This window comes from Pituophis catenifer, unplaced genomic scaffold (assembly GCF_029215685.1).
Source record: "Pituophis catenifer annectens isolate HBS135680 unplaced genomic scaffold, rPitCat1.0.hap2 SCAF_13, whole genome shotgun sequence".
Taxonomy (NCBI): domain Eukaryota; kingdom Metazoa; phylum Chordata; class Lepidosauria; order Squamata; family Colubridae; genus Pituophis; species Pituophis catenifer.
Window position 1 is genome coordinate 13,177,574 of NW_027256893.1, and position 13,721 is coordinate 13,191,294.

General features: G+C 38.2%; 1 protein-coding gene across 1 annotated transcript in view; it reads right to left on the reverse strand.

Moving 5' to 3' along the window:
* Positions 1-11,006: 11,006 nt before the first annotated feature.
* The window catches only part of CDH11 (cadherin 11), a 43,324-nt gene continuing 40,609 nt past the window's right edge, over positions 11,007-13,721 (reverse strand). Inside the window, exons 10-11 of the mRNA XM_070953039.1 lie at positions 12,678-12,929; positions 11,007-12,130 (exon numbers count right to left, since the gene is read on the reverse strand). Coding sequence (XP_070809140.1) covers positions 11,634-12,130; positions 12,678-12,929 — 749 coding nt within the window. The 3' untranslated portion in view covers positions 11,007-11,633. The remainder of the gene's footprint in view (positions 12,131-12,677; positions 12,930-13,721) is intronic.

Here is a 13,721-nt window from a genome sequence, read left to right on the forward strand (position 1 = left end):
TGACAGGTAGACCTGCATCTTATGCTGTTGAAAAAGCAAAGTTGACTCTGTGGGTGGTTTTTTTTTTTTTACTTGAATTTGCGAATTGAAAATTGGCTCTTCATTCGTTGATTACAGTGCAAAAGGACCCAGAATGTTCTTTCACTTAGATTTGTCAGCTTGTCCCTTCAAGAATGATTGCATGACGATCAAGTGACACCCTTTCATATAGAATATCACAAATTCAGGTTCAGGCATTCCCAAGTGGACCTCAGAAAAACCCTTGGTTGATCTATCTAGGTTGATATGGATGACAGTAAGTAACAACATACAAAGAATCCCATACAATTAGCTATCTAGTCCAGCCTTCTCTTGCTCGTAGTTGCCAAGCAGGTACTTCTAGAAAGGTTATATAGTAAATCAGTAAATATAGTAAATTATGTATGGGTACTCCTCAACATATGACCACAATGGAGCCAAAATTTCTGTTGCTAAGCAAGACAGTTGTTGAGTGATTTGTATCCCCATTTTACAAACCTGTTTTGTCACAGCTGTTAAATGAATCATGGGGTTGCTAAGGGGATCTGGGTTCCTCCATTGAAGCCAGCTGGGAAGGTTACAAAGAGTGATCACATGCAGTGGTGGAATTCCAATTGTTTTACTACCGGTTCTGTGGGCGTGGCTTGGTGGGCGTGGCAGGGGAAGGATACTGCAAAATCCCCATTCCCTCCCCACTCTGGGGCCAGCCAGAGGTGGTATTTGCCGGTTCTCTGAACTGCTCAAAATTTCCGCTACCGGTTCTTTAGAACCTGTCAGAACCTGCTGAATAGCACCCCTGATCACATGACCCTGGGACAGTGAAACTGTCATAAATACATGCCAGTTTCCAAGTGCCTGACTTTTGATCCGAAGATCACGGGGATGCCACAATAGTTGTAAATGTGAAAAACAGTCATAAACAGGTTTTTTTTCAGTGCTGTTATAACTTTGAACGGTCACTGAATGAAGGGCTGTAAGTCCTGAGGACTACCTGTGTTTCAGCTCAGACGACTTGACATTTACCTATGGTGAAGTTAGTCACAGACTCAGATAACGTATTAATACCAGATTAAACACAGAACTCAGTTTGTGTGACATACAAAGCTAAACTGTGTTTAGTTAGTTTGGTCCAGAGTATTAGATAAATATAGTCTCTGAATTATATTTCCTTTCAAACAAGGAAGGCAGCATGATGCCTTCCAGATGTTGGACTGCAACGTTCGCAATCCTTTGCTGTTAACTAGAAAATATGGGGCTGGTGGAGATAAGCCTGGTGTATCTAGCTAGGAACTACAATTATCTGCAGGCTGAGATTATAGAGTAATAGAAGCTCATGTTTTTAGTGAGTATGGTCAGAGCAAGTAACCCCTAGTAAGAAAAGATTGCACTTCATTGGACATAGTGTTGAATCAGTGAAGAATCAGTGGTGGGATTCTTTTTTTTTTTTACTACCAGGCGTGGCTTGGTGGGTATGGCATGGCTTGATGGGCGTGGCAGGGGAAGAAAACTGTAAAATCTCCGTTCCCTCCCCACTCCAGGGGAAGGTTACTGCAAAATCTCCATTTCCTCCCAATCAGCTGGGACTCGGGAGGCAGAGAATAGATGGAGGCAGGGCCAGTCAGAGGTGGTATTTGCCGGTTCTCCAAACTACTCAAACTTTCCACTATCGGTTCTCCAGAACTGGTCAGAACCTGCTGAATACCACTTCTGCTTAATGTATAGATTGCAACTGCAAAGCACGTAAACAACCTTTGCTGACACGACAGCACAACATGATACACAGCCATACATACACACATCCTTTGAGAACCAATAATTAAACTGGAAAAAATAAGGTATTGTTTCCTCATCATGATTCCAAAATATTGTTTTTATTGAAACAATGACAGAACAAATAATTGAAGAAGAACTTGGCTGCAGGGTATAGAAATTAAAGTTATTTAAATGTCAAGAATGGGGGAAAGACAATTATGAAAAATAACTGGATTCCCTTAATTGTTGCAGCTGTAGAATAATTTTAATTGCTTTGTATTTACAGTTGGGGAAAATACTCCTGAGAAACAGCCAAGAAATGTATGGCACAACTAATTTCTGAAGTCTCAAAGACCATGTATGCAACTTCATTCAAGTACAGAAGAGAAACATGAGGGTTTTTTTTCCCCTGAGTTTTCTGAGGAATTGCAAAATTAGCTTGATGATCTCCTGTTGGCACTACTTATATTTTGAGGTAAGCTAACATAAATATTGGTAAACTTACCAGTAAGAATCAAGTTATTGCTAGGATGTTATTATAGCAAGATGGTAATCTATTCTTACTTTATCAGGCAAATCTGATAGTATAGATCTGTGATGGCAAACCTATGGCACGCGTGCCCAAGGTGTCATGCAAAGCCATCTTTCCGTGCACATGAGCTGTCGCCTAAACTCACCTGCAGCTCCACATCAGGGGTGAAATGCTCCCGGTTCAGACTGAATCGGGCGATCCGGTAGTGATGATGGTAGGTGGTTCGGAGAACCGGTAGCAAAAATCCCTGCTCACCCCCCATGCCCAGCTGAGCTGCGGGATCATCAGAGGCTTTTTTTTTTTTTACTTTTAAAAGCATTTTTTCTTCGGCCGAAAAAATGCTTTTAAAAGTAAAAAAAAAAAAGCCTCTGATGATCACGTGGCTCAGCTGGGATCGTCAGAGGCTTTTAAAAGCATTTTCTTTACAAACACTTCGGCTGAAGAGGTTGTAGAAAAAAATGCTTTTAAAAGCCTCTGACGATCCCAGCTGAGTTGCCTGATCGTCAGAGCCTATTAAAAGCATCTTTTTACAACCTTTTCAGCTGAAGAGTAGAAAAAATGCTTTTAAAAGGCTCTGATGATCCCAGCTGAGTTGCCTGATCATCAGAGGCTTTTTTTCTTTTAAAAGCAAAAAAAAAAAAAAAAAAAAAAAGCTTTTAAAAGTTTTTTTAAAAAAGTTGGCCACGCCCACCCAGTCACATTACCCCCACCACCAAGCCACACCACCAGAACTGGTAGTAACAAATTTTACATTTCACCACTGCTCCACATACACATGCGGCCCAGCTGGTGTTGTGCACGCACACAATTCCAGAGACCCAGCTGTTCTTTGGACCTGTTTGGCACCTGGTGAGTAAAAGGTTTGCCATCATTGGTATACATCATGATTTGAAAAAATGAACTGCAAAAATTGGCATATTTTGCATGACAGTGTGGTTTATTTATGATAGTGTTTTCCTTCCCTTCCCTTCCCTTCCCTTTCCATTCCCTTCCCTTCTTTTCTCCCTAATAAGGAAAACATATTTTAAGCAACTCTGCAACTAAGTTTTGAAAGAAAATCTTGAAAATGGGAGAGCCAAGTCTCACGAGAGAAAAGAATTGGGAAATAAAGGGATCGGCTAATTAGCTTTAATTGGGTCAGGCTGGATAGGGCTGATTGCCATAATTAACATTGCTTAATGAGCTTCCCAAGGGAATGTCCTTTGAGGCACAGGGTGAAGGTGAGAAAGTGATTTAAACTATCACAAAGGCAATTGTACAGCTTCTAACTAATATGAAAATATATGCATATTGAGAGAATATGCAGGAGAAGCATTTAAATAATTATGTTCAGCGGAATGGCTATGCTGTTGACTGGATGAACTAACTTATTGGCCCCTGGGATGCCCTTCTGTAAGTTTTTATTATTTATTTATTAAACATATTTATATAACTGCCCAACTCACACATAGTTGCTCCAGCTGGCATACAATATTAAAAATTCACAGTTAATAATCCACAATTTAAACCCACCCCATTCCATTTTGGATCTGCCATGATCCATCTTGCCATGATCTGCAAGTCCAAATGAGAGTTTGGCTAGGTTTTTTTTTTTTTTTTAATTTGATTTATATGCCGCCCTTCCCCGGAGACTCAGGGCGGCTTACAATGTGTTAAGCAATAGCCTTCATACTTTTGTATATTTATACAAAGTCAGCTTATTGCCCCCACAAACTGGGTCCTCATTTAACCTACCTTAGAAAGGATGGAAGGCTGAGTCAACCTTGAGCCTGGTAAGATTCGAACCTGCAGAAATTGCAGGCAGCTGTGTTAATTACAGGGTGCATTAAACCACTGTACTACCAAGGCTCTTTGAATGCATATTACTCAATTAAAAAGTGGATATATTTTTTTAAAAAAAGTTATTCTTGTAATGTAATTTTCTATTATTATTATTTTTTTTTAAAAAAAAAATCCTATCTCCCAAGTAGTATTGGTTGATAGAGATGATGCTATCAAGGTCTGTATGCCAAAGATTTTTTTCTATATTGCTATTATTTTAATTATTTCTTAATACTATGGTACAATGGAAGTTTTATCATTCTTTACCAATGATGTTTTAGTACTATTTATATCTAGTGAGCCTATAGGAAGTTTGGACAGATTACTAGAGTTAGAGAATGGCTGAGTAAGTACCTTTATTAAATAACAGCAAGCAGAACACTCTAAAATACACAATATTCCCTTGAAGCATTCAACTTCTGAGACAAGCAGATACTTCAGATTTGCTGTTTTCGTTGAATTTTGCACGTTCGGTAATTTGACAGGCCTTTTTATTTTAGCACTAAATAATTTCATGATGTTGTTAAGTGCATATTTCCTCTGCCTATTGCAGTGTTTTAGGTGTTTTTTTTTTTTCCTCTCAGACCAGGAGAGTATTTGAATTGCAGCAAAATATTTTATAGCTTATGATACGGCCTTGGTTAAATATATAATTTAAATCAATGAACACACCCATTGACTTACAACAGATAACAATCCAGCTCTTCGGGCCAACCGGTATAAAATCACATTCATTAAAGATGAATATTGTGTTAGCAAAAGGCCTTTGAGCTTTCCTTTGCAATTTGCACCTACCTCAAGCTACCCACAGTGGGAGGGGAAAAAATGCATATTGTCAAAATAAAAACTGCCAATCTGAGTTAAGCGGAACAGAGTCATATGGCAGAGCGCTATTTGCAATCATTGTATTAACAGATGCAATGACCTTTACATACTCCAAAGGAAGCCATATGGGACAGTTTGTCAAGCAAAACCCTTTAATCATTTCTAACATGGGAGGAATATGTAATTCAAGAGTTAGCCTTGGAACAAAACTCGAACAAGGAAGCTAAGCGTCAACTCCTCTCCCTCCCGCCCTTAAAAGAGCCACCAAGTTTTTTGGAGGTATCCAAGTGTTAGCATTTTCCAGGATCCGGTTTTGAACAAAATGTTCATCTGAAATGTTGGCCTATTGGTGCTCAAAGATGGGGAACAGATGGTCGGCAGTCAGTTCCATCAAGAATCTAAATTAAACCCATTGGATGGTTCTTACTTGAATTAATGAAAGTTGAATAATATACACTGGCAGCCAGTGAAGTTCTTATGATTTTGGCAGTATAAAACGGCAGTGTGTTAAGTCTGCACACGGCCAACTGCATCTTTGGTATATGTCCATTGACTACAATAGATGAACAGAGATGAATTTGGCCTCTTGAAGTTCATAATGTTTTCTTTTCTTTTTCACTTGGCCATCAATTTTTCCAGTGTTTCATTTTAAGAGGACACAGCCTGCTTCAGCTGAGTAAATTGCTCAGATGTTGACACTGGCTTTTAAAGAAGACTTCTGGAGTGGTTTATAATATAAATTGTATGCATTTCATTGTTCATTGTGTGATGTTTTTGATACACCAAGTATAGAATATCTTATGTGTAGTCTATAGACACTACTGGGGAGGAAAGCTATGGCAAATCTAGACAGCATTCTAAAAAGCAGAGACATCACCCTGCAAACAAAAGTGTGTATAGTCAAGGCTATGGTGTTCCCAGTTGCAATGTATGGCTGTGAAAGTTGGATCATAAGAAAGGCTGAGCACTAAAGAATTGAGGCCTTTGAACTCTGGTGCTGGAGAAGACTCCTGCGAGTCCCTTGGACTGCAAGGCAATCAAACCAGTCACTCCTAGAGGAGATCAACCCTGACTGCTCTTTAGAAGGCCAGATCCTGAAGAGGAAACTCAAATACTTTGGCCACCTAACGAGAAGGAAGGACTCATGGAGAAGAGCCTAATGGTGGGAAAGATTGAGGGCAAAAGAAGAATGGGATGACAGAGAATGAGCTGGCTGGATGGAGTCACTGAAGCCGTCGGCGTCAGCTTAAATGGTGTCCGGGAAATGGTACAGGACAGGAAGGGCTGGAGGAATGTTGTCCATGGGATCGCAATGGGTCAGACATGACTTCACAACTAACAACAATAGTCACCAAAGATACAAAGAGAACTAATTCTGGGGTGTTGTTTGTACATATGTGTGCATAGTGATAGATTTGAAGAAGAAGAAAAATTACTATAAAGAATTCCAAGCTGATTCATCAATCCAGCTTGCACAATGTAGCTAATTCCTATGAATTCAGGAAACAATTTGTGGTTTGGATTGTGTAAAAGTCAGTTGGTTTCCATCAATGAGTGAATATTTAATCCTCTGAAAGCAAATAGCAGTATAACTTCAGAAAGTGAGATGGGCAGAATATAAATTGAATAAATAAATAACAGCAAACATTTATTTGCAATCCTATTGCAGCAAATACATTATTTTATTTCTCATAGGTTTTATGTCTCTTATTATTAATATTATTATGTACTACTCTAGCACCAAAATTTAGATGTGATTAGAAAATTATTAGAAAAGCCCAAATGATATCAAAGTCAGTTATAAATGGAATTGCTACCTAGAAAGCAAACAAAAAATATATCTAGCTTCCATTTTAATGTTTCACTTTCCTCATATTCTGGTAAAAATGACTGATTTTACCACAATCATCTGTTTCTCAGAATTTTCACATAGAAGTTTGGCCTTTGTTTGCATTCACAGCAGTGGTGAGTTGCCCCCGGTTCGGACCAGTTCACAAGAACCGGTAGTAAAACCAGCGGGAGGTCCCGCACACCGCCCCGGATGTTGTCATCAGCGATCTGCGCATGCGCAGAAGCAAGGCGTGTGCACGACTGAAGCGAGCGTGCACAATCCCATTGCAAACCAGTAGTAAAGGTAAGTAGAACTTACCCCTGATTCACAGTGCAGAAAATGAAAATAATATGCACCAAATGTGCAGTACAAGAATTCATATGTATTCTGTAAAGATTGTGACACTATCCAACAGGCTTTAAAATTTAAAAAAAAAAAATGATCTTAAAGCAGCAAAAAAAAACTAGTTGTAACATACTCCGAAGGTGCACTAAAGTAATGTATGGGTTCAAATTAGAGATACCAAAGAAATGTTCCACTGATGGATTTGAGGCAATTATATAAAAAAAAAGTATCATAGTAAATTTCATTTAAATACAGAGTGATAAGAACTTTTTAAAAATGCATTTTAACTTTAATCCCCTCAATGATTAACTGGCTGAAAAATTTATGGAATTAGCAGAGATGGCTAAATTGAGTGCCTCAATCAAAGAAAAACATACAGCTAACTTGGTTTCCACTTGGAAACCGTTTCTGGACTTTATGCTTGAGGTGAAAAAAAAATGAAACTTTGACTTTGGGTTTTGCTAATTAGATAGGTTTATTGTTATAGAAATGGCTAATATATATTACTATGTAAAAGCAAAAAGATGAGGCTGGTATGTTATTATCTTATTCTTCTGCACTAAAAAGAATCAGAAGTTATTGCTTTTCCTTTCTTTTTCTCTTTTATCCTACCCTACCTGTTTTCTCCTTCCCTTTTTCCTCCCCTACTTTCCCACCATTTTCATTTTTCTTTGCATTTTGTATTTTATAAACTAATAAAAAAAAATGGAACTAAAAATACATTGTATTTTTGTACAGTGTATTTTTATAATGGTGGGAAGGTGAGAAGAGTAATGTTAGGAAATATTGCACTTTACAGAATTTTTTTTTAAAAAAAAATATAAAATTATACTTTCATGGGAAATGATTCAAACATTAAAGGAGTTTATAAGTGAAAGCAAATGTCAACTTATTCATGAACCTTTCAAAAAAAAATATCTTAGGATATTTAAAAAATCATGGGTTGTAATGATGTACTGTAATAATGACACTAAAACACCTTAAATTTCTACCAAATTCATCTGCAAATCAAATATCTAATTTTAGATTTGGGGGGAGGGAGTGAAAATACTAACAGTGTATTTTTTAATTCAGTGCAATCTCTTACATGCCTACCAAACTAAGTCCCTAATTTCGAGAATATATATACTGTATATATTTGTGTCACACAAATGGTTTCTAAATCACAACACGATTTGTTCCATTTCATGTTGTTTCTCTTACAAACTAGATATGTAAACCATAGGTTTGTTGCTTAATGTGATATAATGTATACATTTAGCTAGTTAAGTCTTAGTCAATAATCTAGAGTTAGGCTAACTGTCACCTCATCTAGTATGTGAACCTAACTATGAATGTTGTAGGATTTCAACCAATGAATGCATTATTTTCTACGTCAAAGTGCTTGGAAACCTAACCACAGAATGATATTTTATATATATATATAGTTTCTGCTTCCTCTCGGACATAGATATTTTTTTCCTAATTTAGATTTTAGTTCTTTCCTTCGTAGCTGCTTTGCTATGCCTTTAGGTCCCTGATTCCTTTGTTTAGTAATGGGATCAGGCCTAGCCTTTTTGTGTTTCTCCCATGTTCTCTTCATTTGGTTGTAAAATGTCTGGTTTCCCGGAACATTTTGAGATATCCTTCACATAAGAGCTGGCAGACCTTCATTTGGATGTAGTCAGCATGTATCTTAAGTGGTGAAAAAGAGCTCCCTATAAATAATGCAGCCTATGAACGTTGCTTCCAATTCTGCCCAATTATGTGATATGATGTGACAAAAGAGCTAAGCTTGTGAAAAGGGAGCATGGATGGAGAAGGGTGCAGAAACATTGTGCTAATGAATGTCTTTTAGGTCCTTCTCAATGCAACATTCTGGAAGAAACTAAGAACTTTTTTCTTTCTTTTTTTCCTGGTGCTCTCCCATTGCTGGAAAATAATGTCATTTCTTGCTTGATGACTGATTCTTTTTATTACAGTGAGTAATTGCAAGCCAAATTCCAAAAGATTTCAATTTAGGATGATGCAAAATGTTTAGCTGTGTGTTACACTTTGACAAAAGTGAAGTCCTTCTTTAAATTGGAATGATTCTTATTTGGAATTCACTATGAAAATGTGAACAGAAGACCATTAGTTAAACATTTTTTAAAAAATAAAAGACAAATTCATGGAGAATAGACTAATAATATTATTAGTAATTATAATTTTAAGCATTATTAATAATATTCAGTGAGGTCTCAGGTTGAACTAACATTTCTCAAGACATTTTAATGAGGAATTTTTCCCCTCTGGAATTCCAAAGGTTTCCATTTTTCTTGCTCCTTTAGAAAAATAAAAATAATGGCAATTTATTGATTGAATTTACAACATTTTTCATCCTCTCCTGATAAGAGCCATGCCTCCTTACATATAGTAGTTCTCAACCTACAACTGGTCATTTTGTAAAGAATTCAAAGATACGATAAAAGGTAAAGGTTCCCCTCGCATGTACATGCTAGTCATTCCCGACTCTAGGGGGCACTGCTCATCTCCGTTTCAAAGCTAAAGAGCCAGCGCTGTCCGAAGACGTCTCCGTGGTCGTGTGGCCAGCATGACTAAATGCCAAAGGCTCACGGAACGCTGTTACCTTCCCACCAAAGTGGTCCCTATTTTTCTACTTGCATTTTTTACGTGCATTTGAACTGCTAGGTGGGCAGAAGCTGGGACAAGTAATGGGAGTTCACACCGTTATGCGGCACTAGGGATTTGAACCACTGAACTGCCGACCTTTGGATTGACAAACTCAGCGTCTTAGTCATTGAGCCACCGCATCCCTAAAGATACGATACTCCCTCTCAAAAGCTATTTCTGATGCAGATTTGAAGTTCTGACAACTCAGTCTTTATGTTTACATAAGGAATAATAAAAAATAATCCTAATTTAATGAATAAGGTTTCTGTAATTATATATTTTTTGCCATTATCTCAGTGGCATTCCTAATTGAGATGTAGATGAAGGAAACTCTATGGTTTTATTGTTTGTTGAAAGGGCAGAAACCTTTTTGATCCAACAACAATCTTGGGTACTATACAGAGGTGAGTTTCAGCAGGTTCTGGCCAGTTCTGGAGAACCAGTAGCGAAAATTTTGAGTAGTTTGGAGAACTGGTAGTAAAAATTCCCCCTAGCCCCGCCCCCATCTATTCTCTGCCTCCCAAATTCCAGCTGATTGGGAGGAAATGGGGATTTTGCAGTAACCTTCCCCTGGAGTGGGGAGGGAATGGAGATTTTACAGTATCCTTCCCCTGGAGTGGGGTAGAAATGGAGATTTTACAGTATCCTTCCCCTGCTATGCTCACCATGCCACACCCACCAAGCTATACCACGCCCACCAAGCCACACCCACAGAAACCGGTAGTAAAAAATTTTGAAACCCACCACTGGTACTATAGGATTGAACTGAAAAACCTTCCTAGTTCCTGCCAAGTATTTTCCAATTCAATATAAATGTTACCAGTATTTCTTTAAATACAAGAACTTACCTAACACATTAAATAAATCCACACAAACTTAACACAGAAATAAATAGGGTTTTTAAAGGACAGATGTCCTTTAAAAATATTGTTGTAGTACATTTTAATTAAAAAAAAAAATCCCCTTTTCCATGTTTAAGAAGCAGAGCAAGTAGTAAAAAAGAATCTTTTATTTCAAAGTCTGCTTCGTATATTGAAGCACATATTAAAGCAACAGTACAATGTTCATAAAATATAAGTGTGATGTAACATTTCTTACATGTCAGAATACTGATATTTGTATGTATACTAAAAATAAGAACTTTAAAATTGTACAAATAGATACATTTAAAAATGACATAGAAATAGGGCTTCTCCCACTGCAACAAGACAGAGTTTTATATCTGGCACGTATTAGATTAAGATGAAAGTATAAGCAAAAAGATTTACAAGAGTCAGCAGAAACAAGTTGGATGCTCAAGAGACATTATAATTGTACATTGTCCTGTACATATATCATATGTGTTTAAGCTGGCTGAATATTATATGTTTCAAGTTTAAAAATGCACTACGTAGGGAGTGTCCATAGTTTAAGGCGAAATTACAGCTCAGAACTGTTATCTTTTTTTTCTAATTTGTGGAAGCTTCTTTGACATAAAAGATTTAACTGTTCAGAGTACATAAAAAGACTGCCCCTCGGTTCTAAGATGGCATTTAGAATTTCCTTTCACTTAAATATGTTTTAATCATTATTATTTTTTTATCAGAGATCATTTCCCCCTTCTAGCAAAGTTGAGACCCAACTCCCATCTTAGCCTTTTGTTTTTCCATGAAAAGGTACTTCACAGTATTTCTTGTCCGTTTTTTTTTTCCCATCAAAGGACCCCCTCCCCCATCAAACCTAAATGCTGAATATGAACTTTTCTTCACTTTTTGTTTAAAAAATACCTGCTTACATTTCCTCTGAATATTTTTTTTTCCATTATTTTTTTTTAGCACATTAGACACAGTTCTTAAGGCCAAATTGAGAACTTTATTGTTAAGAGTCATCTTCAAAAGTGTCTTTGGAGCCGTATAAATCTGCTAGTTTCTTAAAACGAGGTCCCCAGTTTTGTAGATAGTCATAATCTAGATCAGAATCCGTGGTTGCCGATTCTAATGAGCTCAGCGAACCGGCTATGGATCCTCTCCCTTCATAGCCGTAGATCTGGATGGAATCATAAGGAGGAGCCGTGGGATCATTATCTGCTTCCTGTATTCTTGTGTTGATAAAATCATCCACATCAACGCTGTTGGGAGCAGGCCGAAGCCCGGGTCGTGGCATATACTGGTACTCTGGCTTGATGTCTTTGCGAGGAATAAATCCGTTGATACCATCTGGATTTTGCAAAGTAGCGATGTCAAAAGCTTCGGTGTCTTCTTCCCCGCCACCTTCATCATCGTAAGTGATGATGTTCTCCCGTACGTCTTCTTCTTCAAAAACGATGAGGGGCTCTTTCTTTTGTCGTTTTAGGGTTACAAAGAGCACGACAATCACTGAGGAAAGAGAAGATTTTTTTTAAAAAAAAAGGAAACAAGCAATGATTCATGCAAAAGTCCTAGATCTGAAAATAAGATATATTGAATTTCTGAAATGAAATGAAATAGGAGAAAAAACACAGAAAGCAATATTTATGGAAGTACCCCTAGCTAGCATCCTTTGTTGCATGAATAAAAAGTGCTTTGGTTGCCAGTCCTTGGAATCAATCTGTTTAGACTACAGTATATTCCAAAATTAATCCATAGCTAATAGATTTTTCATCTAGTTCTAGGCTCATGGCTGTGAATTCTTGTGGGACAGCAAAAGTATTGGGGGGGAAGGGTTCCTTGTTGAACTAGCCTGAGCCAAACCATCTAACCAGGGGTGAAGATAATAATCCTGCTTCCATGTTGCATGTAATTTGGGAGACTCTTAGCTTCTCCCGATGGTAAAAAAAAATAAAAGCAGTCTTAGAAAATTGCTATTGTTCTTGAATCATAGTCAAAAGAGGGGGGAATTGGTAAAGTGTATGAGAGGGAGAGGGAGAACTTAAAACGTCCTTACCTAACAATATCACAATGCAAGCAAGGATTGCTATTAAAGCTCCAGTGCTTAATCCAGCATTGAGGATGTAGGCTTCTAGGTTGCAGGAGATCACACCACCATTCCCATCACAACTGCAAACTCGAATCGGAAGCATGTTGGTGCTGCTTTGAGGAGGGTTCCCACCATCGCTTATCACAATAGGCAGGACATAGGAATCTTGCATTTGTCGGCTGAAACTTGTGCGTTTTGCATAAACGCTTGCAGAGTTATCTGTTTTAAATAAAAGAATAACATCATTTGTCTTTCAGTATTAAAGCCTTTCAAAAAAAAAAATGGAACTCACTACCTTCCTACACTTGCTCAACTGGTTTGCCTCTTCCTCCTGAACACAAACATTCTCTTCAGAACGACATATGCTTAAATATGTTACTTAAGAATTGAAGGTACTACTGGAAAGAGCATACATTGTCTGAAGATACGATTAATCCATATGTTGTCCTGCTTCGCAAAAATACCCATTAACAAAGTGCTTCAGTGAAAGGAATTTCTTTGTAATGTGGTAGCCTTACGAGGTGATCCAGTCAAAAAGAACATCCAGAAGTATGAGCTCAACCTTTATTTACATTCTTCTTCCATTTGTGGTTGTAAGTTGAGAACTACCCATAAAGCAAATGCTCTGTGTCCTAGATATGTGGATTCCTTCAGGGGTGGGCTTCAAAAATTTTAGCAAGGGGTTCTCTGCCCAGTTGTTGGGTGGGCATGACCATGGTTGGCATGGCCTAGCCTGCTTCTTGCACCACAGCGGGGTGGCATTTTTGTCCTCCTGGGCTCCTAAGGCTTTCCTTGAGCCTCCGGGAGGGTGAGAACAGCCTCCCCAGGCTCTGGAGGCCCTCTGGAGGCCAGAAACGGGCCCATTTCCAGCCTTCCCAAACTTCCAGTAGGTCTGTTTTTTGCCTTCCCTGAGCCTCTGCGCGTGCCCTGCACTTACCTGCATCCAAAATGGGCTGTGTGGGGAGTGGCAGGACAGGGTGGGTGGGGCCAGCCAGGAGTGGGATTTGGGGG